Source organism: Acomys minous (assembly GCF_964271855.1).
Source record: "Acomys minous genome assembly, chromosome: 15".
Taxonomy (NCBI): domain Eukaryota; kingdom Metazoa; phylum Chordata; class Mammalia; order Rodentia; family Muridae; genus Acomys; species Acomys minous.
Window position 1 is genome coordinate 56,674,356 of NC_140497.1, and position 27,468 is coordinate 56,701,823.

The window sequence follows — 27,468 nt, forward strand, 5'->3', positions numbered from 1 at the left end:
AAACATGTTTCTAATGATTTCACTCAAAAAAAAAAAAGAAAAAAAGTAAAAATCTATTGAATTGTTCGTCTACTATTGTCCGGAAAAAGGGTGTGAAATAACGTTTAATGAGTGCTCATTTCTGGAGCACTCTCTGTCCTTCTCGCTGTACTCAATTACAGGACAGGGCAAAGCAGCAGCAGATAACTTCCTAGCATGTGTTCCCAGCTGAGACTGCCAACTTCCTGAGAGTAAGAATCCTGGTGACTAAGTGCTACAGACAGCACCTGTGTTTTAAAAGACCCACAAGCTTGCTGAATTACTGCACTGGTGCTCATATTAACAGGATTTTAAATTTACTATTGTAAATCACTAATTAAAAACTTCATACAGCAGGCTGATGAGCCACTATCAAAATAAATATCATTTTAGATGGTATATTTGTACTTAGCGATATTTTACCTTTTACTCCCCTCAGGAGATGTGTTTAAATTTAGAGGAAAAAAAAAAGTTGACTTGGGAAAATATAACAGAAACACCGAGACTGTTATGTACCTAGTACCATCTGAAGGCAAGTAGCAGACAAAGTCACCAAGCAGCCTTCTCACATTATTCCTTCAACTCAGACATCAAATATCCATATAGAGATGCTTGCTTCCCTGCTTCCCACAAGATCCCAAGCATGCTTAAGAACTTGTTCATAGGTCTCTGAACCACACACTTCACCTAAGATAAACTGACCCAATTGCAAGCAAAATCAGCACAAACTAACTTTCAAGTTACCCTGAAAAACCCCACTCAAGAGGCTCAATTTTGCTTCTAAAGGGAAGGGAGAAAATTTTTTAAAGTCTTCTGAAAAATACACAAAATGAGTTCAGGGATCATCCTCCTCTCTCTATGTACAGTTAGATGTACAGGCTCTCAACATTCCACTAAAGCAAGATCTTGGACCAAGGTTATTGACAAATCCATGGTGGCAGCACCAGACGCAGCCATGAAAAGACATGAACTTTAGAAACTGGAATCAGTCGTAAACACCAACAAGCAAATCGCTTACAGAATCTAAGGCAATTAGTCAAAAAAAATTTTAGTCAGGTAGCCTGAAAGCTAGCTATCAACAACAAGCCTTGAAAGTAGTTAATTAATGTAGGATGGAGTTCCCAATCCTTGTGTAAATGAGATTCTGAGACCTTAGCCTAGCTTGCTGTTACCACACACAAAAATAGGAAGGCACAAAGTCTTGCTTTACAACAACAAACGTTAAACATTTTAGATTTTAAAAGAAACTGAACCCTGGCAAACAATGTACTGGTAAGCAAGCACTGAGTTAACCAAACAAACCTGACGAAGTAGACACAACTTAAAATTTAAAAGCCTAGGGATTCAGGTAGGTTAAAAATAGATAGACTGATTGACTGATTGATTGATTGATTGATTGATGGGGGATAGGTAGATAGATAGACAGAGTTCTGAGCAGAGAATAACAAAGGCAATATCAATTAAAATTAAGATGAAAGAGATAAAATGGAAATCTGTCTGAGCCTGAGAAGGTGTCCACTACTGAACTCCCGAGCAGCTCAGAAGTGAATGAGACTACGAAGGCACAGGCAGCCAGCGTTAAGTAGAGAAGAGCGTGGGGAGCCGGGCGGGGCCGGGGGCCGGAGCCGTCCTCACCGCTGGCCCCCGGGGTCTGCGGGGCTTCTTCGCCCCCGGCGGAGCGCTGCCTGCGACCCGGAGCTGCTCCGCCAGGGCCGGGGCCGGGGGGCACCGCGCTCCCAGACCCTTTGACTCGCCCTCCTCCCGCGCCGCCGACAGGGGCTCCGTTTCCTGAGGAGGGGACTGCGGCGGCCCGTCCTCGGGCTCGGCCTCGGCCAGCGGCCAGCTGGCGCCAGGAGGCGTCCATCCCTGCAGCGGAGAGAGAAAGGAGGAGAAGGCGCGTGAGCGGCCGTCCGAGGCTGTGCGTGGCTGCCGAGGGACCGCCGGGGCGAGGCTGGGCGCGGACGGACCCTGCGACATGGAGACCAGCCAGGTCTGAAGAGGTCGCGGCCCTGTGTCTCCCGAGGGCCAGTCCCCGCCAAACCCGGGCTCGAACGGAGGGCGAGGAGGGAAGAGACTGGGGACAGAGATGACCCGCGGAGGCACGAAGACCACCCAGCCACCCACCCGGGACAGGAAAAGCGGAGCCACCGGAAATCCTCCTCAGCCGCGGGAGAAGTGCGGGGCAGAGAAGCGCTGACTGACCCTCCGGCCGCGGCCGGGAACCAACTGCTGGAGTGAACTGCACCGAAAGCTACGTCTCCCTACCGACGGCTCCCACGGCCACAGACTACAACTCCCAGAAGCCTCCGGGCGACCGCAGAACGCGTGGCAGCGCGGCCGCTTCCTTATCCGGAAGAGGCTAAGGAATTCTTACTGCGCATGCCCCCAAGCGTACCTCCCAGCCTCTTGGAACTATATTTCCCAGGGTGCTCTGGGACTCGAAAAAGGCGGATACCTTCACTGGTGGCCGCGTCCGGAGCATGCTCTTAACCGACCCGTATGCAGCTGCTCCCTGGAAGTCCGCAGGGGGTCAGGATTCAGCCTGCGAGGGCTAATGGCATAAAGTCTTCTCGCCATTGTCTTGCTGATTCCAGATTGCTTGAATATTCTCGTCCAGGAAGTTCTTACAAAGAAAACACTGAGGTAGCCTTGGAAAATAGGAAAGCTACAGAAGCATTGTGGGAAAGTGACCTGAGTTGAGAAAGCTCTCCTGAATTTCCAATGAAATCCAACGCCTACTATTACGGTCTTTTATAGTTAAAAAAGAGCTTTCCCCTAGAAGCGGCTTGTTTTTTTACTTAAAGACTACTCCCTCAAGAAAATTTCTTTAAGGAAAATAACTGAAACCAAGAGTTAATGTTTGGACTGCGCTGAGTATAAATAGCATATGTATAGATCGCAGAAATTCATTTAGTAGTCTCTCTGCGACTGAGCAAAACTTTGGTAAATATTTGGAATTAGACAATCCTTAAATTACCCTTCAACATTTACCACAAATATCCAGTATTTAGATGCCATCTAATGTGTCCAAGCATGTACACAACATTTGCACAAATGTGTTTGTAGCTTTTTGTCTTTTTTCTTATGTTGTGTTTGCATGTATGTATTTACACATCTACAAAGTTTACATATATAATTTATTGGGGTGAGTTTTTTTTAATTGTCTAGGCTGTCCTTGAACTCCTGCCACAGCCTTTGGAGTTGTTGGGCTTACAGGCTTTCACCACCATGCCCACTGCATTAACAGAGATTTTGCAATTAAGATGACTTTATTTCTCATTCCAACTTTACCACTGAGGAAATGGAAACATGGAGAGGTAACTGTGGGAACTAAGCTTTAATTCCAGTCTGTTATTAAGACTCATGCTCTTAACCTTTGACAAATAAGTATTGCATCATGGCCTGTACTTTATCCAAAATCAGTGCTGTCCAGGGAATATTGAGAGGCCGCCATGAGGGAGACCCTGAGAGAACCATGGTGTGACCACAGATCTGTGTTACCACACTGTCCAAATCTCCATACAGAACCTTCCTGAGAACACATTTCCTCCGTCCCCCCAAACATTGGCTATTACGTATCCTTTTATTCAAGGCTTCATACAAGCATCCTTCTAGGTTTTTTTTTTCTTTTACTTACCTCTTTAGCAGCATGCGAAGTATCATCATTAAAACCAGTTTTAACGGATAAATAAAGGCACAAAATTTTTTTTTCAATACTCCAGCAGAGCCTGGGGCAACTAGGTAAAGTAAGTCCCAGCCTCCACTCTTAGACACTATACTTTAGATTGTGTAACTATCTTTATCTGAAATGTCATGAGAAGCCACGTGTTAACAAGTTCATCCTCGGTTTTTGTAATGAAACCTGGCAGAGTCTACAGGGAGGCTGGAGGTCAAGGGATGTGCCCTTGAAGAAGACTGGCTCTTGTTCTTTCTTCTTCTCCTCCTCCTCCTCCTCCTCCTCCTTCTTTTCTTCTTCTTCCTCTGTTCTTTCCTTCTTCCTCCTCCTCCTCCTCTTCCTCCTCCACCACCACCTCTTGGAAGAGGTATGTGATTTGGCCCCTACCACATATGCCTAGCACTGTCTGACCACGAACCCAAAGCAGTGAGGCCAGTCTTTTAGGATTGAAGCCTCTGGAACCTAGTCCAAAATACACACTTCCTCTTTTTAAGCTGGTTTATCTCAGGAATGTGGTACAGTCCATAGAAAGCTGACAAACACATGTTGAGATGTCAGTTACTTTGAAGAGCCTAAAAATGCAAAAATATCACATTCAATTTTTTCCAGGAACGTAATAAGAAGTTATAATCATGATCACTTTGGCGTCACTGTTCTGAGCTCCCTGCATGAGCACACACTGTATCATCGTAACCCTTGACCATGGAGAGCTGCTGAGTCACAACACAGGAGCGTGCATGAGTGGAGAGCATGATTTCAACCTTTCCATGCTGCTGTTTTTAACTTTTGTTGGGGACGGGCTACATGGCCAATGTTCAGCCATCTTGTCAGAACCTCGGTTTCTGTTTCTCCGGAAGTCTGCCATTCACCAGAAACTAGCTGACCTTGTCGTAGGTCGGCAGTTAGACACCTGTTGTGGTTTATTGTGGGGGCTGGTCATTCCAGACCCCCGAGCTACTCCTTTTCTGGTGGGACTACTGATAAAATCAGATTAAGGGCCAGCTGCCTGCGAGCAGCAGTTCCAGGAGCTTTTTCCTGACTAATCAGATCCTTCACGACTTTCCTGGAATTTCTCTCCTGCAATTATAGCAGCTGTAAAGGTAGATACCTACCTGCTGGAGCATTCCAGAGTTAGGTATCCACAGCAACCCTTGTTTATGCAAATACCCATGCCTCTGTGCCTATATAAACTCTGTAAAATTTCTCAATAAATGGGGTTTGATCAGAATGCAGACTTGCCCCCTTCTTCGTGTCTAGTGTTCTGTCTCCATACAGGAAAATTTTCCTCCTGAGCGTTAGTCGAACCCCGGCGGGCCGGGGCAAACTTTGAAGTTTCAGATAGCAGCAAAAATAAGAGTTGGTCGACGTTTTGCATGGGGGCTATGGGTTTAGAGATTGAGGAATGTATGTGGGCACTTATAATTGATTCCAATTTTAAAAACTGTTCCCACAAAAAGAGTTCTGAAGACAACATAGTCCCAAGTGTCTGGAGTGCTCACACTTTGCAGTGGAAGACGAAGCTGCTGCAAACCCCCAAAATGTTGCGCAACATCACCTAAAGGACTATGACTATGGAGTTCCATTTCTGGATATACAGCCAAAAGAAAAGAAAATATAACTACACATATGAATACATGCCCATGCACAAATGTATGCATATAAGTTTGTTGGAAGTATATTCAAAATAGCCCCAAACTAGAAACAATGTGAAACTGGCCTCTGTCTGTTTCCTGTTGCTGTAACAATATACGAGGCCACGTTTGAATATTATGAGCAACTCTAACTGCCTTAGTAGTCTTAGCAAAACACAGATTTATTCTTACTGTTTGGGAACATGTCTGCAGCTGGTGAGAGATTGCTGCTGTGTCATAACATGGCAGGAGACATCACATTGCTAGATAACAAGAAAGACAGGCTCTGGCTTCTATCCTTTTAAAGCATTAGTCACATCATGGAGCTCCACCCTCGTAATGGCATCTAACCATAAATATCTCCCAAAGTTTTCATCTCCAAAGCTCATCAAACTATTAATCTCGATATTAAGTTTACACATGGACCTGAGGAATACACTTACGTTGTAACAGAACTCTGGTAACATCAGGCACTTGAAAAGCAAACTGTTATACAGTCATATGATAAACTACTGTGTCAGAAAAACTACAGATCTATGTACCTGTACCTATGTACATAGCGTGGTAGGCAAATCACAAGGATATATTTAAAAGTATTATTAACGCCAGTTACGATAGTGGTAGTTCCATTTTTTGTAGTTTGTTGAACAAGTGATAGAAGGCAGATAGGTGCTCACTTCTGGTGGCGTTAGGAAGACTTCACCTGTGAACATTGGTTATCCTGGGTGTGGAAATGTTCCGCCCTTATAAACGGAGCAGATTCATGGGTGTGTCATGTCCAGACACAGTAACTCATCAGTTTCGTGTTTGTGATGTGTAACCACCATATGTGCGCTACTCCTCCATTTTTAAAAGCTATTCTAAAATAAGTCTAGAGAAATGATACCTGGATATGCCTGTTGACCAGATATTTGACAATGCAATTTAGTTATTATACCGACGTATTGTACTTCTTTGGATTGGTTTTGTCAGAGTGTCTATACTCAACTCTTCAAATGTATTTATCTTTTATACATCTTAAACATCTTACCATCTTAAACACTGCCGGTTATAAACTTATTGCCTCTCTCTTCATAATTCAATAGATATCCTATAATCCTGACTCCTTCCGGCGTTCTGAGTACTGTTTAGGCTCTCTGAATATAAGACAACGCTAAAGAGGCACTGCAGGCGTGAAGCACTTTGCTGGTGTTGCTTGTGGTTGCTGCCCAGTCACCTTAAAAACTTGCCCTGTCCTGCCACTAGCCTTTCCTTTGACACAAGAATTGGCAGGATGCCCTTCTGTTCATGTTCACAACTCAATCCACCACTCGGTTTACCACACTGGCAACCTGCAGAGCAGGCCCAGCCCACCCAGCCAGCACTCAGCACTCCCACTCCATCCCTGGCTATCACGTGGCCTTGTTGGCACTTCCAAAGCCTACCTACCTCCTGTTTTCCCTGTAGACTAGTGCTGTACAGAACAGAAAGACCACCCAGCTCCTCTGCTTTCCACTGTGCAGAACTGTCCCCTTTCTGATAAAATCTGGATTCCAGTGTTAGAAACAGACACTTGGTGTTTCAACCAATAGTCTCCTTCAGCCTTCAGGTATAATATGCAGCATCTGGAGATAGGGTACAAGTCAGGAGTAGAGTGCCTCCCTAGTTTCCAGGAGGCCACAATAAAACAAGAACGTAAAATGAAGCAACTTCCTAAGATCACTTTTATCAGAATTTCAAAGTTCCTTATATTAAACTTAACCCACTATGTGTTTCCTAGTCCCACTTGGGCCTACACTGATTAAGACACTATATGCATTACATTAATATTCTTTCAAATTCCAGTGCAGCACACTAAGACGAGGGGCATGGTGAGAAAGGCTTCCGTACCACTCTGTAATGCAAGTACCCATGTCCACAGGCATATCGCATGACACAAAGTAGAGGATCTCAGCAAAGTTATTGAACCTCAGAATGGGCCTCTAACAGGGAGGTGGCTGTTTTCCCTGCCTTCATGGAAGTCCCCTTGGGTGCTGGTGGCCCAGTACCTTCCCATAGTGATAGTGGGGTGGTTGGCCACCCTAGAGTCTGTGTCAGTTTCCCGTTGGCCCAAAGACTGTATAAAACTGCTTGTTGCTTTGCAATAAAATAGATTTGTACCTCAATGTTGATCTCCGGAGTCTGTTTTCTGGGCTCATGATTCCACCCCCCTCCCTCCCTTCTGGATCCCAGTTCCCACCGTGTGATACCGTTAGAGACTGGAATTCTAAGTCTGGGATCCAGTGTCTCCAGCAACGTGGTAGTTTCCTTTGATCAACTCTCAACCCTTTTGGAGCTGTGCTAGAACAACCAAAGTGGCAGACATTAAATAGTCTTTTGGCCCAGAATTTGAGGGTGGCAGAAATATCTGCCTTCTTCCTTTAAAACTAAACCCCTGGACCTATGTGGGCATTTACCCCTGTAGAATTATGCATATGTAAGTGTATCCCATAGTGAAGACTACACTGAGCCTGCCTCTCTGGCTTCCAGGTCTAACCACACAAATAGGCTTTGATCAGTAAAGTATGTGGAAGTGGGTTTTTGGACTGTTACAATGTGCCCTGTGAAGGAGGAAGGACGTCCTTGGTTCATGCCTAAGGTGTGAGCAGACAATAGGAGCTGGATCAGCATCTCAGACTGTAGGATGGTGTTAGGGGTAGAGGTCAGACAGACTGAAGAGATAGAGGGAACGTCTTTCCTAATGGTTCCATTGGACAAAATGGCGTGGCAGTCCTCGTTTGCCTCTCTGTGAATTTCTGTATGAAAAACAAATATAAAATCTATTCTCATGTAGAATACAAGTTCCTGGATTTACTGAGCTGTTGTTATCTTGGGTTGAGAGTCGAACCTAATGCCAGACTAACATGATGCCCAAAGAATCTAGTTTTCAGACAGGAAAGAAGTTGACAGCTCAACTCAACATGTTTAATATAGACTTTTAATCACATTTTATTAAAAGAGAAGGAAAAGCTAGCATGATAGCTCAGTAGATAGAATACTTGCCACACAAACCAACATGGGGACTTGAGTTTGATTCCCAGTTAGGCTCCACAGGGCATGTATGTAATCCTAGAGCTGGGAAGGAAAGACAGGTGCTGCCTCAGGCCTCTCTGCTCAGCCAACCTGATTAAAAATAAATGTAGCCTGGCAGTGATGGCGCACGCCTTTAACCCCAGCACTTGGGAGACAGAGGCAGGTAGGCGACTGTGAATTTGAGGCCAGCCTGGTCTACAAAGCAAGTCCAGGACAGCCAAGGCTACACAGAGAAAACCTGTCTCGAAAAACCAAAATAAATAAATAAATAAATAAATAAAAACAAATTTCACATTTCTTTGTGGTGGTCTACATTTTGCTTATTTACATACTTGATGCTCCTTAAATTGAACAAAAACATATGCAGTGTAGATCTACTAATGTTAGTATCTTTGCAAACTAAAAGAGCTAAGACAGCCTTGTTACATTTAAAATAGATACTGAGGTTACGGACCTTCTTGCACCCGATACCTGTGATGCCTGTGCTCTGCAGCACTGGAGACCTTTGTGAGAAATTCAGGTACTAGTTGCCATACTCTTTAAAGACCTAGGGCAACCAAAAACTTGGACCAGGTCCAGTGACAGAAGGTCAAGCCAGATAAAGCAAAACCGAGCCTCATTGGACAGAGAAGATATCGGCAACCCAACAACGTACCCAATATCAACCTTCTTGAAGAGTCAATATTGTCAGACTGGTGAGTGATTTTGTAATAGTAAATTGGTATTTTCTGAATCTTAAAGGAATGTTAGTGGGAAAATTCATTCTTTCACCTCCTGATTAGTCAGGAAGTCCAAAGCCAAACATAAATATAATTCTAGAAAACATCATCTCAGATTCTTGACAAGCTTAAAGTGGAAACATGCAGGCTGTGTGATCAGCAAACAGAAGGTCATTAAGCACTCAGGGTCCATGGAGGCAGCAATAAAGTACAGCTGCAAAGGGGCGCAAACACCGAACCTGTGCTCAGCTGTGTGGGCTTGTAAATAACTCTACTGGGGGATGGTCCTGTGCACTGTGTATTCAGATGCTGATTTCTGTGCCCCCAGATCTGGCTGCAATCCAGACGTGGGCATTGTCATTTCTATGAAGAATCTCGTGTCTCATTGCTGCGTTAAAAATAGTTCTCCATCATCTATGATTGGTTAAGAAAGAGCTAACAACCCTGTGGCTGGACAGAGAGAGGACAGGAGGTAGGACTTCCAGATATTCTACATATCTGATATTTAAACTATGATTCATAATGGTAACAGAGTTATAAAGTAGTAACAAACTAATTTTATCATTGGGGTCATCACAACATGAGGAATTGTATTAAAGGGTTGCAGCATTAGGAAGGTTGGGCATTATCAAAGGATATCAGGACAGGAACCCAAGCAGGGCAGGAACCTGGTGGCAGGAGCTGAAGCTGAAGCTGAAGCCATGCAGGGTGCTACTTACTGGCTTACTCATCATCTCTTGCTCAGTCTTCTTTGTTATAGAGCCCAGGACCACTGGCCCACAGGAGCACCGCCCACAAATGATTTGGCCCTCTCCTGTTAATTACTAAGTAAGAAAATGCCCTACAAGCTTGCCTACAGCCCAATCTTATGGTGTTGGCTCTGTTTATTAACAATTAAACTTTATTATACAACCCAACTAGCATACACAAGAAGGAAAAGAAAGGTTAAAGGGGCAGAAGAGTGAACCTTTCGGTATCCGTTCCACGGGACGGGTCCTTAGGTGTCTCTCTGTCCCGGGAGCTGGTTCGGTCTGGTTGCTCTCTCCGCGCGCTCGCCTCAACTTGTTTTTTTTTCTCCCCACCTTCCCAGTCACATGCAAAAGGTGGTCTCCTTCTCCCTTCAAGGGTCAATTAGGAAAACAATAGCCACGGTGGGGTTCCCAGGTAGGCTTCCTGAATTCCAAGCCCAGGAAGGCTCCAAACAGTCTGTCACAAGGTATTTATGGGGTGCCCCAAGGGTAAAGCCCGCCAAGATTGTTTCCATGGGAAAGATTAAACTTTGTCACATTATGGAGGCATTTTCTCAGTTGCCATTCCCTCCTCTCAGATGGCTACAGCTTGTGTGAAGTTGATATGAAACTGGCCACCACATCATTCTTAAGGACCATCTACCATTACAGGCTAAACACACCCAGTGCTATATCTTTGACACTTCCCTGAGAGGTTTATGCATAGCATCAACTCTACTCTCCAAGTTTTTGAGCATCCCTCACATGTGAGGCACTTAATTCAGTTGAAAAGATGGTGCATTCTCTGCACCTAACCATTGGTAACATGGCTAGGAACGTGTCGGAGTCCAGCTCCGGATAAGGACAGGGCCTGAAGTGGGTGGATGCAAGAGCTGTGACAGAGGACTCAGATGCAGGGTACCTGTTGTTTCTTATTAGTAGATACAGGGCAGAGTGGTAAGCACATCTCGATATGGCTTGTCCCAATCTGACAATCTGTGTCTCTCACAGGCTTTATTTAAACACAAAATCATTTCCTCAAAAAGCTTTAATCATTGATTACACAACTTTTTGAGGTACACTTTTTTCTAAAGTCTTACTTGATTATATAAGCATACTAAAGGAAAAGAAAGCAACCAAATGGAAAATCTCACGAGAACTGAAAATTAACATTATGATAAAATCAGTTTGTTTGTTTGTTCGTTTGTTAACTTAATCTTGTCTTCCTTAAAATCTGTGCAGTAAAGTTTTGTGGTACAGAATGTCTTTATAGACAGGATGGCTCTGTTTGAGTTTGGCTAAGTTAATAATCAGAATTTATTTCCTACTTACCTGTTACATCAAACTTTCTCTGTATTATTTTAGTAACCTGTTATAATGAATACCTAATCTTTCTATGGAAGCCCAATCTTTCATTCCCTTGTTTAATTCTTTCTTTTCCTCCTCTACTATACTTTTATATTTAGCATAAGACCACCATCCTTTCCTGGGACTTTTAAAGGACTGTGCAGCCTTTTCACACGAGTGCTGCTTAAGCAAAGGCAATCTAGTCTTTAAGCCCTGATCTGACAAGTCTGCTCAGGAAGTCAGGCGCTTCACTGAGTCAAAATGCTTTCTCTGTGTCTTTGTCATAAACCTTTGCTTCAGTATGATCCCTATCTTTATTGCAGTCCTGTAAAGGGTAGAAAAACATCAAGAATCTTAAAGCTGCCTGCTCTGCCTTCAGGAAGGTAACAAGGCTTGTCATTAATTGTCTAGTCAAATCTTTTCCTGCTCGTACTAGCTCCATGTCTCTGAGGCTGGACGTGCATAGGAAAAGCAAGGTGAAGACCTAATGACTCAGGTATAGTTTGTCAGCTCCTAGAGTTTCCCTACGTTTTCCTTCTTTAATGGTTTTGCACAGATCCCGTGTCTCATGCCTACTAATACCATTTATGAATGACTTAAGGGTGTGTGTAACAGGTTCTATGGAAGACTCAGTTTTCTGCATAGCTGGTTCTCCGAGGGAACTGCCATTAGTTTTATTCTTATTAACACTAGCATTTATAAGAATTGTTACATTGTCCGAGCTCTAGTCTTCAGTGAGAATTCCTTAACAGCAAGGAATACAAACATTAAACATGTCAAAAACACAAGCAAAAGTTGTGTAGCAAATTTCTGCTAAGGGCAGTGCAGGGTCAGTCTAGTCATCTGAGCACTGGAACTTTGTCAAAGAGTGCCTACAGGACACTTGGTGTCACCAGAAAAGGAATCTCAGAATTGATAATTAGGAAAGAGGACGTGATGAGACAGTATTGAAAAATCCAGCTGGACCCTTCAAAATACAAACCAGCATCATTGCATTTTAATACGGTTTGTAGCTCTTCCAGGCCATACTTACTGCCACGTTTTTGTTTGTTTGTTTGTCTTTGTCTTTGTTTTTGTTTTTTGGTTTTTTTGTTTGTTTGTTAGTTTTTTTTGGGTTTTTTTTTTGTTTTTTGTTTTTGGTTTTTGGTTTTTCAAGACAGAATTTCTCTGTGTAGCCTTGGCTGTCCTGGACTTGCTTTGTAGACCAGGCTGGCCTGACAGGTTTTTTTTTTTAAGATTTATTTATTATTTAACCTATTTATATATTCGTAGGCCTGTATAGGCTTCTGTGCACCATAGTCACTCAGGTGCCCACAAAGGACAGAAGGTGTCGGATTTCCTGGAACTGGAGTTACAGACAGTTCTAAGCACCTGCTGTGGGTCCTAGGAAAGAAACTTCTGAAAGAGCAACAAGTGCTCTTAGTCACTGGGCCATCCCTCAGACCTATTGCTGTTCATTTTTAGAGAAAAATCCAGGGAGCATATATGTACAGATGCTGTGGCCAAGTAATTTAAGGGCTTATTCATGTGTTTCTGTGATGACTATTTTGATTTTGTTTTTTAGTGTTTTCTAAATTGCATGGATTTCATTACTTCTGAACAAGGATATCAAAAAAACTGAGGCAAAGTTTTGTGTGTGTGTGTGTGTGTGTGTGTGTGTGTGAGATGTTTTTATTCCCTTACTTTTTATTTCATTTATATTCAATCATTTCATTTTTATTTGCTGATGGCTTCAGCTCAGCATGGCAATGTTGATATTATAAGACACACAGTCTGTCTGTTATGATGACTTAAAAAGGCACAAGGAAAATTTTCTAAGACTTCAAGTGGCCATGGAAGCTTCTCTTGTCCTACCAAACAAAACTAAGAGGTGTCAACAATCAGGGCAAGACCTTGTACTTGGCTTTCTGAACAGAACACAGAAATGCCAAGTGAAGGTAGACATTTTGCTGAAGAGGGCTAAGGAAAAGGCTGACACACATTCCGAAAAGCTGTTTGCTTTGATGGAGATTCACCAGCAACAAACCAGAAACTCAGCACATTTTTTTATAATCTGAATCGAGAAGGTGGGTTTATTGCAAATAGTTGAATAAGGGGGTGGGTTTACTGTGTATAGCTCAACAAGGAAGTGTGCTCAGCTAGTTTCTGTAGGGAATTTCTGTAGGGTATCAGTCTCAGGATGCAAACATACCATGGATGAAACTGTGGTCACATATTTCTGCCCATACTGTCAACATTCACACATGGACCAGGGGAAAGCGTTTTCATTCCCCCGACCCTGACCCAGGGAAGGTTCTGTCATTCCCAAGAGTCTGAGATATTGGTATCCTTGATGTGGCTGTGCTTATGTCAACCACATACATTCACTCAGGACTTTAACTGTTCCTTACACACTCACTCAGTCCCCACACTCATGGCGTTTTGTCACAATGACAAAAAATAACTAGTAAGGCATCCTAGAGTTTCTATTGCTGCGATAAAACTCCATGAACATTAGCAACTTGGAGGGAAGAAAGGGTTAATTTCACCTCCTAGGTCATAAGTCTATCATGAAGAGGAGCCAAGGCAAGAACTCAGGCCAGGAACCTAGAGGCAGAAAGTAGAGGTGCTGCTTCCTGACAAGCTCCTCCTGGCTTGCTCAGTGTGCTTACATAGAAGCTCCAGGACCACCAGCACAGGAGTGGCACCTCTCATGGTGGTCTGGGCCCTCCCACAATAACTATCCATCACGGAAATGCCCCAAAACCTGTTCACAGGCCTATCTGGTGGGGTCATCTTCTCAACTGAGGTTCTCTCTTCCCAAGTGACTCAGCTTGTGCCGAGCTGACATGAAACTAGCCGGCAGAACAGGGATGAATATACTCTAGATAATTTCAAAAAGGAAAAGTGTGTAGCTTCAGGCTCTGGGATTTTTCTTAATGTTTCAAAATGGTCTCTTCCTGTAAACATCATATAAAAGAGCCGGGACATGGCAAACTCTCACTTACTGGTTTTTCAGCCCCTTTGCTGATCTGTCATCGTCAAGTCACCGAGTTTGCCTGCAAACTTCCACCCTAGCTCCGCTCTCTTGTCCCAAACGCCCTCATCTTCATGTCGAATCTGTCTTTGTCCTAGTACATTACGATGTTCACACTGCACAGCCACTTGGCTGGTTTCTGCATAGCTAAGACATGAGCTCTGGCATTAGCCTCCACAGGCACCCAGGTTCTTAAAATGAATTTCCCCAAAGCCACATGTATCCAGGTGAAGCTGGAGCCCAGTCTCGAACCTCTGAATTGTCATTCTTATCTAACCCGAGCCATCACCAATGTTAGCCCGGCAGAGCCCTCTGTCTAGGGGAGATGTGAGAAAGGAATCGCACAGCTTCCTTACCCCAAGCTTTCCACCAAACATCCACCTGCAGTCCAAGGTAAGCATCAGCTTGAGATGGAAGATATCCAAATAAGACTGCTTGGTGTTATTGCTAGCCCAGGTAAGATTCACAGCATCCTTTCACCCTGATGTTGAGCATGCTAAGCAAGCACTCATTCCTCTCCTACCACATGAAGAGGAGGAGGAAGAGGAGGAAGAAGAGGAGGAGGAGGAGGAGAATGGTTATGACTTGTTTCAGGTAGACACCAGGTTACATATCATATATAATATACCTGCTTGAGGACCAAGACATTTCCTTTATTGTGAAGAAACATGTACCGGCTGATACTCAAGGGGTGTGTAGAAGAAAATGTACGACTACAAAACTATAATGTGTAAGTTAATGGATTAGCTTCCCTTCCCTCTTCCTCCGCCTCCTCCCCCTCCTCTTCTCACCTCCCCACACTTATGCTAGCAATAGAACCCAGAGCCTTGTGCTGTCTAGACTAGCACACTGCCGCTGAGTTAAAGTCTTGGTATTCTGTGTTTCCAAGAAGCTTCATACTGGCCCATAAGACATTCAGGCCTCCTTTTCTGATATGACACTTTTCCTAATTAATCATCCAACAGTGTTGCATTTGTCCATTTTTATTACTTGGTCAAGCATAAAAGGAAGATAACAGCCACAGTTGTCAGGCCTTAATATTCTAAGAACTGCTTAAATTTAACATTAAAAGATTCCTACATCATCTTGTGATAGCAATAAACATTTTAATATTCATCTGCACATATATTTTCTTGTCATAAAATCTGATTTATTTTGCTTCTATCAGTAAGAAGCTTCACTCAATCACCCATACTTATGTTATTACCACAACGGCTAGTATCCTTAAAATGATCCGAAGCTCTGCAAGGGACTGCTTACTCCCTTACATAACCTTCAAATAAATCAAACTCAGTCAGGTTTTGTAATCAATTTCACTTTATTGTATTCTAATTCTTCTTAAAACTGTATCTCAAACACAATGTACACAGTTACACTGAATACATTTGACTCCTCAACAATGCAAGTACCTTGAAAATGAGAGATACTCATTCATTTTTACAAAGATTATTGCATAAAAGAAGCATCTGTGTGTGTGTGAGGAAGGGGCAGTCCTGACGCAGACACGTTAATCAGATCATGTCCTTGCACACTCCCCATTGTGAGAAATCTCAAAGGATGATTCTTCAGCTGCAGTTCTCCACAGTGGATTTGGGTCATCCACCCACATACACCTTCCCTATAGACAAATTTCCAGATGAATCTTTATTCTTCCAGTTTTCAGTTGTCTCTGGTCAAGTGTGCAAAAGGGTCATGAGACGTGCACAGTTTTGTTGTTGTTTTGTTTTTGCTGATGACCAGCTTTTCAGTGCTGTAGAGACTCTGTGGGCTCACTTTCTCCTCCAGGTTCCTCAAGAGCTGAAAATTCTGTTTCAATAAGTGGTTTTAGAAATTTCTCGACTTTGGTTAATCTTTGCTTGAGTTTCTGCTGCATCGACTCATATTCAGCCAAGATGCGGGCAAATCGTGTTTGCAGGAGGTCGACTGACCCCTCCATTCGAGTGACCTTCTCTTCCAAGTCTTTAGGGTCACTGCCCATGTTTGCAATGTTCACATCCAGTAGACCATCTTTCATTAAGATCTGCCTCCCTTTCTCCTCCAGCATCGTTTTGGCATCTGGGTACTCTGTAAGAGCTTCCATGAGGTCATCTTTTGAGAGGCAGAACAGATCTGAGTAGCCAATGCTTTTAATATTGGCTGTTCTTCGGTTACCAGCCTTGCTGCCTTTGATGTTAAGAATGCTGATCTCACCAAAGTAGCTACCATCACTCAACACCACAAACTGTGTGATTCCGTCGTCTGCCACCACAGCAAGTTTGCCTTCTTTGATGATGTACATCTCTCGCCCAATGTCCCCTTTCTTACATATGTAATCTCCAGGACTGTACACCTGGGGTTGTAGTTTCAACACCAATTCCACCAACAGACCAGCTTCACAGTCAGCAAAGATGCGAACCTTTTTCAGTGTGTCTAAGTGAACGTTGATTGCGATTTCGGCCCTGAGTTTGTCAGGTAGATATCTCAAGACTTCTTTCTCATCAACTGTTTTTTTGTTGGTCCACAGGTAGTCAAACCACTTAATAACCCTCTTCTCCATATCTTTGCTCACGTTTCGAAAATTCATGTATTGCTTGATAGCATCGACTCTTGATTGAAATTCTGCCCTGGCTGCATTCATATTGGAAATCATAGAACCTATGTTACCAACAATGGTGGCAAAAATTAAAACGCCAATCAAGAAGTCTACCACCACAAAGACATACTCAGAATCCAGCACAGGAGGTGGAGTTTCACCAATGGTTGTCAAAGTCAGTGTAGACCAATAAAGGCTATAGACATATTTTCTAGCCAAACGGCCAAATTCAGGATCATTAACATCAGGGTAGACCCATGTGTCATTCCCAAATCCAATAGCTTTTGAGATGGAATAGTACACACAAGCATTCCAGTGGATAATGATGACAATGTACATGACAAGGTTTGAGATCCTAAAGATGTTTGGATAGTTGGTCCTTGTTTCCGTCCTCTGGAAGAACTCAAACATTCGAGAGATTCTTAGCAGCCGGTTCAAACGAATTTCTGGATAGTTCCACCCCAACTTGAAGTACAGCAGATCAGTCGGTACCACAGAGAGAACATCAAGTTTAAATTGCAAGTTTGCTTTATACTTGTCTATGAGTTTCAGTTTGTCTTTTACTAGCAATCCTTGTTCCAAGTAACCTAAAATAGAAGAGAGGAAAGCCAGACTGTTTCTGTTCATTATGCCACTGTGTTTTTTCTATAGTAACTCTTTGTGGGGGGACGTTATTTGTTTGTTTTGTTCTGTTTTCCTGAGACAGGGTTTCTCTGTGCAGCCTTGGCTGTTCTTGACTCACTTTGTAGACCAGGCTGGCCTCGAACTCATAAAGATCCGCCTGCCTCTGCCACCCAAGTACTGGGATTAAAGGTGTGCACCACCACCCTGGGCTTCTATAGTAACTCTTAATCAGTTTTGTTTGGGTCAAAATAAAAATGCTTTTCAATAAATATGTCTTTAGTTATACAATAACCCATAAGATCAAATTGACATGTGGTTATAGAAGTCTATTGTACAAATAGAAAAATGACACTTTCAGTGTAAAAGTATACAGATAGGTAAATGGGTAGATTGTTGTCATAATGTTCTTGTGGACTGTGTACAGTTTACCCTTGTTCATTCAAATGCTGATTTCTCTACCCCACTACCTGGTTTCAATGCAGACATTGCATTGTGATGTTTATTTTAAGTATCTCCTGTTTCAAGTTTTTGTAAACATGTCACCATTTATTCTCTGTATTGCTAATAAAAGCCAACTAGCCAATGCTGAGCAAGACAGAGGATAGGGTGGGACACCCTGGTCCAGAGAGGGGAGGAGAAAAACAAGAAGGACAGGATGAAGCCAGGAAGAAAGGACCAGGAAATACCAGAAAAAATTAGCTGGACCTAGAAGATGAGTTAAAAGCAAGTATAAAGTGGGAAGTCAGAATGGGAGGGAACTATACCAGCTTAGAGGCTTAGGATGGAGCAATTTTATTGCACAGCATTGTGCTCTAGGCTAATTAAATAGATCCTGGTCCCTCTGTGTGGTTATTTGAGTATATACCTGGTTAAGGAGTAACTGCTGGTTTTACTAAAATAATGACTCAATATTAAATATTAACCATCATTCTACAGTAGATACACAACTGATTCATTGATTGATCAATATATGATTTTACCTACCCAGGTAGGTAAAATTTCTGTTCATTATGATGAAATTGCATTCATATTCTGCAGGATTATTATATGATAAGTTACACATTTGGCTCCTGTCCTCCATATCTGGCACAGCACTCCTAAAATTCTTATGATTTCCTGAGAAACCAAAGTGCTAGCTATCTCTTTTGTCCTGATATCTGCTCTTGGCTTCAGCTCTGATGCAGAGCTCAGAGTGCTTTCAATTCCTAGGAATGAGAAGGGTGTCTCTGTTCTATGGAGGCAACTCTGGGTAGGCTCCTGGTGGGGATGGTACCCAAAAGCATGCTTAGAAGCTTGGCGCTTTGAACCTCCATCCACACTTCCTCCAAGAGAAGAAGACAGGCTGGTGAGGAGCTTAATAGTCTGTCATCATTATATGATAAAGTTTCCCATAAAAATCATTTTGGTGATCAGAGAGCATCCAACCAAGAGAACAAATGTTGAGTTTTAGAACGATGCCATAACCCAGGTCCAAAAAGACAAAAGATCTCAAGGTCTTCCCCACTTGTCTTCTGTATTACGGCATCTGCCTGTTCATTTGTATCATGGTTGTGTTTTTTATTAACATAAAAACTACTAAAAGTCATTTTTTGGGTTTTTGTGGGGGGGTCAGTGAGCCATGCTAGCAGTTAACTGATCCTGAGGAGGGATTATGGGAACCCTAATGGAGAGCTATGTGAGCACAAACAGAAGCTGGCTCATGTCCCTGGCATCAGAAGTCAGGGAAAGCCTTTTGAGCCCCAGCCCTTAACCCATGGGGTCTCACTAGCTCACGTTGGCTTCAGAATGGAGTAAATTGTAGCTGGTGTTATAGATGCTTAGTGACTCAGGCTGCTCCTCGGCAGACTCCAAGCCCTGCTGTCTCTTACAAGTGTGGGTGCCTGCCCCGCTGTCTCGCTGTTCTGCATGATTATGCTTTTCACCTTCAGTGGGAAGCAGAAATATCTCTTCAGAATCACTGTCACTCCTTAGCCTTGTGCTCCATGCTGTCCTCAGTCACCGGGACCTTCTCTTCTACGCTGTTACTATGGGTCTTATATGTTGAGCCCAGAATTCCAGAAGTACAAAGAGAATTCATTTCTTCCGCTATAGTGGCTACCAAAGCTGCAAGGAAGCCCTGGCAACTACACACTGCACTGGTGTTTAGAGAGCATCCTTTCATGATTCTTAGAGGCTTCTGTGCTGTGTATAATGCTACATTTACAGTGGGGAGCAGTGTAGAGACAATGGGCTTCATCCGCTTATAAACACTCTTCAAGTAGATCACTAGTGGATGGTACTCCCTCCAGAGTGAGACACCACCATGGACTGCAGAGTTTATGTTTCCCATAAAATCTATTAAGGCTCTTCTGGAAAACAATGACACTTTTCTTTGTGTCCTGTTAAGTATCCCCACGTATAGCAGTAATTGCCCTTTACCCACAGAGATTTACTAAGTATTTCTGTTCTTTCTATTCTCCTGCCCGACATAAACACAATGAATAGGATAATGGAGGAAAACCACCTGTCCACACTCAAAAGGTTACTTAGCAGACTGGAGAGCTGGCTCAGAGGATAATAGCACTGGCTGCTTTACCAGAGAACCTGGGTTCCGTTCCCAGCACCCACACGACAGCTCACAGGAGTCTGTAACTCCAGACCTAGGGCATCTGACACCCTCTTCTGGCCTTCTTGGGCACTTGGTGCATGTGGTGAGCAGAAAAACACGCAGGCAAAACAACCATACACATGAAAATAAAAATAAAGGCTGAAGAAAAAGGTAAAGTGTTCTGGTCACATCTTCCTGGGTCAGCTGGAACGACCCGAGCCAAGGTCTAAGCACACGTTATTCATGTTCTCAAGTAAGGTTGTGAGTTTATCTTGAGCAACAGTTGGGTTTGGAAATGGAGTTATGTGGTAAAGATAAAAGCAAGAAAGTTCAGGAAGACACAAACAGGTCACACTTACCTGTCCTTGTCCTTACAAACATATCAGCAAGATAGACTACGTCTGACACATAATCAAAAATGAGCCAATATTCTAGATAATCGGACTGGAGTTCATCAAAACACGCTCTGTAAAGGAAAAAAAATGTATAAATAAAAGGACATAGAGACGAATTGAAATAAAAGGTTCGTTTGTATGATTTTTTTTCCATGATGACACATACAACGTGCTGAAGCTGGGGGTTCATTAGCACACACTTAGTCAATCACAGTTTCTGCAAATCCTTCTTTTGGTGGTTAAGATTCATCTTCTTGCACCTCCTTATCTTAATATCTTTTCTATAAATGTTAATTGGGTTTGTGTAGCCATCAAATAAGATTTAACCAGGCATGGTGGAATATGCCTTTAATCCCAACACTGGGGAGGCAGAGCAGGAAGATCTCTGACTTTGAGGCCAGCTTGGTCTACAGAGAGAGTGCCAGGACAGTTGGGTGCTACACAGAGAAACCCTGTTTTGAAAAACAACAACGACAAAAGAATAAAATGTTTCAGCTGAGAGAAGACTTCCATTGGTAAAGCGCTTGCTGCACAAGCTCGGTGATCTGAATTCAGTCCTCAGAACCACTAATGCTAACAACAACACCAATGACAAAACAGCCGTGATGGTGTATGCCTGCCATCCTAGCTCTGGAGAAGCAGCGAGGAACACACCACCACCACCACCACCCCGCAGTGTTTCTCTGTCCAGCCAACCTACTTATAATGGCTAGTTCCAGGTCAGTGGGAAATCCTATCTCAAATATAAGGTAGATAGCATCCTAAGGACACACAAGGCTGACCTCTGGTCTATACACACATATGCATACACGTGCGCACGCGCGCACACGCACACACAGACACACACACACATGAATAAGTGGCTTAAAGCTAAAGTCAAGTCTCACTGGATAAAATCCACTGGTCACAAAGTTTGCATTCCCTATCTATACTCAAAATGCTTCAGGGAAAATGTTCCTACTCTTGAACAGCTAAGATGTTTCTTACAGATATTAGATCCTTCATTGTTTTCACTATGGGCAATAATTTCCTTTCTGATAGGTCAAGAGTTACAGCTTCTCCCAGTCTAAATTCCATGACTGAACAGCCCGAAGTTTGAAAGAATGCTTCTTCCACTTTCATCCCCATGCCATGCCTGGACTATCTGTTCAAGCACATTAGGAGTAAAAGACATCCTGACCTCGGGAAAACACATGGAGAACGATTCGGCCACCCTTTCCAACCAAGTCAGGGAAAAGAAGTTTGCTCTGAAAAGCTCTAGCTCAAGGTATGTAGGCAGTAAACTTCTAAGTGTTTTGATAACCACATAAAATAGACATGTAAACCTTGCAATAATCATTGTCCAGTTGTACATCACAGGTAAGGTGATACAGAAGAGCCAGTTGTAGTATGTGTTTCCTGAAGGATCAATAACCACAACTTCTTTCTTCTCCCTAGCAACAATTAGAAATAAAGGGGAAAGTTATTAAGAAACAAAAACATTTGTATTTACCATACCAAATGAGTCTTTATCCACCACCCATGATTAATGTAGTAGATGGTGGAGGAAGATTAGCTCCATAATTACATTCACCGTAAGAGACTGGTTACTGAGGGGGAGGTAGATAGTTAAGTCACCAGTCTTACAATGATCTGCATGTTAGACTTTTATTAAAGCCCTATATTTACTACAATGATGCAGTCAGTTCTATACCCCAACTACGGAGTGCAAATAATGACATAAATTACAGGAAGCTATAGACTTCCCAGCAGTCCTTTGTAAGGTTAAGGGTGATAGGATGTTGGCTTCTCTATCAATTCCTTTCTTCTACCCAGAGTAAAATGGTGATGGGAAGGGTATGACTTAGTGACTCACTCATGGAGAAAGAGTGATGCCACATAAATTAGTGCCGTTCTCACTCACTCATGTGCAGGAGTGAGCTCTGAGAGAGGCATACAGGGCATGAAGAATAAAGGAATAAAACACATGCTCAAATAGACATTTTAAATGGTCTGGTACCATTAAGGATTTTTTTCTCCTTATACAAGACAAGCCTCAACAACTTTCAGAGCAAGCACAGATAGTTGAATTATTGTTTGATGGGTTGTTTCATATAAATAAATTCAGAGAACAAGTTCCTTTTGATTAAAATAATTTTCCTTTAAGGCTTTGCAAATATGACTTTGTCCTATCCCCATGAAATTCTATATTTCTATTTTCTACTCTAAAAGGAGTTCGTCAAGAGCCAGCATTTGGAATGCATGTCTGCTGTTGTCAAAAGCATCGTGGCTTTGGGGTGCTTGTCAGACTGAAGGGGCTACTTCAAAATGTTAATGGAATTATCACGGTTTTATTCGCCCTTTACAGGCTGATGGCTGGTCCTTAGCTTGAATATTTAGTGGGAAGTTTTTCTTCCTTGAAGCTTGTAAAAGAGAAGTAGCCAACACAGCAAAAATCCTCAATTGGAAAATTCATCTTGCTAATTTAAATAAACCTAGAAAAGGTTTTCAAACTTATTTGATAGCAGTTTACACAAATGTTTGTTCTTCAGCGGTTAAGGACTTTTGTCTTTATCTGGGGCTCTTTGCTCAAAGCTTTCTTATGCTTTGGGAAATTTTACCCACATCTAAAACCCATTACAAGTTCAAGTCTACTTTCAATGCTAGTAAAAATATTTACTCTTCTTTCTTATCTTTGGGTTTCTCCTCTTTCTTTTTCTTCTCTTTCTCCTTTTCCTTCTTCTTTTTCTTCTTCTCAGGGTCCTTTTTCTTTTCATTTTGATCATCTGCCTTGCTGGAAAAGTTTCATATGTATTGTTACCACATGAGAATCACACATGCAGGCAGAAAAACAGACAGAGGCCTTGACGCACAGTCAGGCTTACCTCTTCTTTTCCTTTTTCTTTTTCTTTTTTTCTTTTGGGTCTCTAAAGAGAAACAGCATCACATTACTTCAAGCCCAGCTCTTTCTACTTTCCTCTCCACTGAACAAGGGCTCTCAGCCTTGCTTTCAAAGTCCCATTTCTGTGCTCAGAAACCAAAAGGGTGAATGGCCAAAACCAAAAGGGCACCCAGACAAATGAAGAAAACAGGCTCAGCTTGACAGAAAGCAGGAGTTGAAAGGACAGAGTACATAAGTTATGTAAAGAAATTCACTAATTTAGGAAACAGCAGTCACTGAATATGCGTCCAGAATTCTAATACAGAAAGGTAATGGGTTTTTACTTTAAGATTTAAATATCATTCACATATATTCTTAAAGTAAAACATCAAGAATATGTCATGAATTCTCTCTCAAGGAACTTGTTTTGATGACAGCATCTTTTCCCATGAGTAGTAAAAAGCTCTGTGCTCATTCATTCAAGTCATGAGGTTGGACAGTAACCCAGCATATGATAACACAGTATATCTGAGATGGAGCATGACCCACAGGGAACAAGTAAGCAGCTAAGAAGGTGGATTAGCACATCATCCCACCCCACATCACTCAACCACTGTGTCATCAGCACCCACTCCTCATGGCTTTCCTACAGCTATATACGGAGAAGCTGTTGGAGTTGACTTGGCAACCACAAATAGGCTACGTCTATAGCATAAAACCATCTACAGGTGGCCTTGAAACACAGCAGTGAAGTTAATCTCCCCAATGGCACAGCTTCAAGTACCATGCAATCATTTACTTTGTATGGAAAAAGATTTGGCTAACCTAAGACTACATATAGACTCATGGGCAATCACAAAGGTCCTAATTGGTTGGTTAAGGACCTAGATAGAAAAAGATTGAATAATCAGACGGAACAATAGTAGAGAAAAGGCAAACCAATAGGCTCATACTTCTACAACACTGTTTATCATCAAAGGAAGTCAGGGCGGGAACTCAAACATGGGAGGAACCTGGAGGCAGGAGCTAATGCAGAGGCCATGGAGGGGCACTGCTTACTGGCTTGTTCATCATGGCTTTCCCAGCCTGCTTCCTTATAGAACCCAGGCCCACCAGCCCAGAAATGGCACCACTCACAATGGACTGGGCCCTCCCACAATCAATCACTAATTAAGAGATTCCCTACAGGCTTGTCTAAAGACAATCTTATGAAGGCAGTGACTCTAGCTTGTGTCATGTTGACATAAAACTAGCCAGCACAGGCACTGAATTTGGAATCCAATGGTCTTGTTGTATGCTGCCTCACTCAGAAGTTTACAGAAGTGAGCTTCAGGGGCACAACTGAAATGCTACCAGGGAGTACATATTCCTTGAAGGTGAGTGACTATAATCCAGGAGACCATGTGCATGAGAAAAGAATGGTCGTTAGGTGGTGCTCTATGCTTATGCATGAATAGAGTGCACAGGCCCAGGAACCAACGTATTTAATGAGGGGGACCCTACATAGGGAAAGAACCCTTCTCATCCTTGCACAGCAAGGTTTTGTGGTTCTAGAGGTCCTCATTTCACAAGGACGCAGTTATAGTTCCATTAAACATTAATCTATGGCCATTCCCTGGCCACTTTGGACTCCTCATTCCAAGAAACCAATTGGCAGAGAAGAATCACCAGACTGTAAAGTTTATGACTCAGGTTATCAAAAGTAAGTAGTGCTGCTGCTGTGCAATGAAAAGGTAGAAAATGATCTGACAGGCCCATGATCCACCATGGCAGCTGCTCTCAACAAGTGGGCCATGACCCCTTTGGGGGTCGAATGACTCTGTCACAAGGGTTGCATATCAGATATCTACAATGTGATTCATAACAGAAGCAACATTACCATTATGAGGTAGCACTGATAACTTTATGGTTGTGGTCACTGCAGCATGAGGAACTGTATTAAAGGGTGACAGCACTGGGAAGGTTGAGGACCACTGCACTCTGGTATCTTTTGGAATGTCCCCAGCCTGTCTTTGACGGTGACTAGACAAGTCCAGGAGCCACATCATAGGGAAGCATGAAGACCAGCTAAATGTCTGTATTTCTCAAGACTGGAGGAAGTTCTGTATAGTCATAAGAGGGCTCTAGAATGATCAAAAGTAGATAAGGAGTTTCCATGGAAACCTCAGAAGCACTTCAAGTTGTCAGACATCTTGGTACATCCCAGTCACCTTCCCCTTACACGCTTCCCTTAGAGGGAACAGCCTCATAATTTTCTGTGGATCTGTGCAGGCCATAGGTGGGCTCCAGGCTGCAATTACACGTGGGTGTCAGGCACTCACTCTCCACACACCAAGACTTGGTCGCTGACAATTTGTTTCCTCTTATCTCTTGGAAGGAAGGCCTAGATGACAGAAATCACCATTTTTAAATTTACCTTCCAGCTTCTTAAGGCCACTCTTACTAAATGACTGTGTATGACTGAAAAGGCCCAGTTCTGTTGCCTGAGTATGACGCTAATATGAAAGCACATCCACACTCGGAAGCTACTATAAGGTCAAACCTATTCTCTGACATTCAGCATCTCCCTCTGCCCAATTCTGCCACCCCCAACTCCATTCCAGGCATCACTCCAAAGGGCACATCCAATAAATATCTGCACACAGACCTCTATCTCAGAGGTTACCTCCTGAAAAATGTGGCCCAAGGTCCACTGTTCTGTGTTTCATAACTTTTGTGGTCCAGTCTGTCCTAAGGAAGGGCAACTGCATATAAAACACAGACCTTTTAAAAAACATATACTCAAGCAAATGAATAGAATATATACATATTACTTTTAGTAGGGACAGCTGCATTTTTCAGATATAAACTAGCAAACAGCAAAATAATAGAGTGCCACGTCTGTTAAATTACTTTATGTGCTAAGGGTTAGCTATAGCTCTACTTTGGATGCTGCTAGCTTTTCACTTGCTTGAATCTTCTGTAGATGTACTTACTGCTCTTTGTTGCTGCTGTTGTTCACATTGAACAGAGCCATAGTACCTGGTAAGTACTGCTCCCTGGAAGAGGAAAAATATACAGTGAGATCACAGTGGCCACAGTGTTCAAGTAAGCAAATGGCCTTGAAAAACAGATGATTTAATGATTTTCTACTTGCTACGGAATAGTGACCAGATGACTAAAAAGCACAGTAAAGCATAGCCTGCCAGAAGGCAGTGCATTGCACCAACATGGTTAAAAAATGCCTATTTGTCATGGTTCGCACCAAAATTTAGCATGCTCTTTGGCGTTGAGTAAACCAAAATGGATGACACTGAGTTCAACCAAAGGACCCCAGATAGCCAGAGAAGACAGAAAGAGGGAGGAAATGTATTTTAATAAACACGGTGGAGAGCTTCAGTTAGGCAGCAGAAAGAAATAAAAAGAGAGAGAAAGATAACCAAAAAAGATACACTGCACTGTAGTGGATGTAAACATGTTTTCCCCAAGTGTGGGATGTGAAACAGACTAGTGTGTGGTGTTTATCCACTGGAATCAGACTGTGAGAGGACACGTGGTGTTTGTCTGATAGAAGAGGGACCGCCTCTTGCGGGGGCATGGTCTTGCCAACTGATAAACATCCTAGCAAGGACTCTGACAGGAGAGCTATATAAACCCAAAACCAGAGGCTTGGCTTTTTAGTTTTTGCGTGGTTTGGCTGTTCGTCACTCCACTGAGAAATGCTCCTGGAGAGAAATGCTCCAGAGAATGCTCCGAGGTTCCGGTTCCGGCTGCTGCTCTGGGCTCCAGCTGCTGTGGCAGCCGTCACTTTTGCTGAGTTTATCCTCCCAAGGAACTGAGTCTAAAAAGCTCTACTTTTCCTGTCCCCATTAACCTCTTTTCTCTCCTATATAGGGTAGGTGAGTTGGAAGGGACGTATAGGCATTAAAGACCCCCAAATAAAATAGGTTGTAAGAGATAAAAGCCTACATTGCACAGGATCAGAACTTTAAACCTTCATTGGCTTCAAGAGTGTATGTTTGAACATGACTGCTTTATTTCCCCATATGGATGTTAGGCTTTGCTCTTCTAATCCCACACTTTATTTCCTGGGAATAAACTCTATCAGTCCTGGGAGTAGGCTGTATCAAGATACAGTAGTTTAGAGAAAGATAGCCTACCTTCTCATATGTAGCTATCCAGGACCCTGAAGGATGAATTTAAAAGACACAGGAAATCAAGGGAGTGTGGGCAGCCAGACACACCCAAGCCTCTTGCAGAGGCGC

At 42.9% G+C, this 27,468-nt stretch overlaps 2 protein-coding genes across 7 annotated transcripts in view; both read right to left on the reverse strand.

Annotated features, from left to right (window-relative positions):
- NFXL1 (nuclear transcription factor, X-box binding like 1) overlaps positions 1 to 2,876 on the reverse strand; it is a 42,016-nt gene extending 39,140 nt beyond the window's left edge. For 2 of the 5 annotated variants that reach the window (XM_084760056.1, XM_084760055.1), the window contains exons 1-2: positions 1,986 to 2,071; positions 1,654 to 1,884 (exon numbers count right to left, since the gene is read on the reverse strand). In XM_084760056.1, the coding sequence (XP_084616182.1) occupies positions 1,654 to 1,884; positions 1,986 to 1,995 (241 nt within the window). In that variant the 5' untranslated portion in view covers positions 1,996 to 2,071. Of the gene's footprint in view, positions 1 to 1,653; positions 1,885 to 1,985; positions 2,072 to 2,142 lie in introns of those variants that run through there. The other 3 variants (XM_084760058.1, XM_084760059.1, XM_084760057.1) reach the window with 3 other exon arrangements.
- Positions 2,877 to 15,508: 12,632 nt separating this feature from the next.
- CNGA1 (cyclic nucleotide gated channel subunit alpha 1) overlaps positions 15,509 to 27,468 on the reverse strand; it is a 45,386-nt gene continuing 33,426 nt past the window's right edge. Inside the window, exons 4-9 of one of the 2 annotated variants that reach the window (XM_084760157.1) lie at positions 26,200 to 26,262; positions 23,229 to 23,270; positions 23,024 to 23,137; positions 21,690 to 21,797; positions 20,329 to 20,435; positions 15,509 to 17,345 (exon numbers count right to left, since the gene is read on the reverse strand). In XM_084760157.1, the coding sequence (XP_084616283.1) occupies positions 15,931 to 17,345; positions 20,329 to 20,435; positions 21,690 to 21,797; positions 23,024 to 23,137; positions 23,229 to 23,270; positions 26,200 to 26,262 (1,849 nt within the window). In that variant the 3' untranslated portion in view covers positions 15,509 to 15,930. Of the gene's footprint in view, positions 17,346 to 20,328; positions 20,436 to 21,689; positions 21,798 to 23,023; positions 23,138 to 23,228; positions 23,271 to 25,103; positions 25,298 to 26,199; positions 26,263 to 27,468 lie in introns of those variants that run through there. The other variant, XM_084760158.1, reaches the window with a different exon arrangement.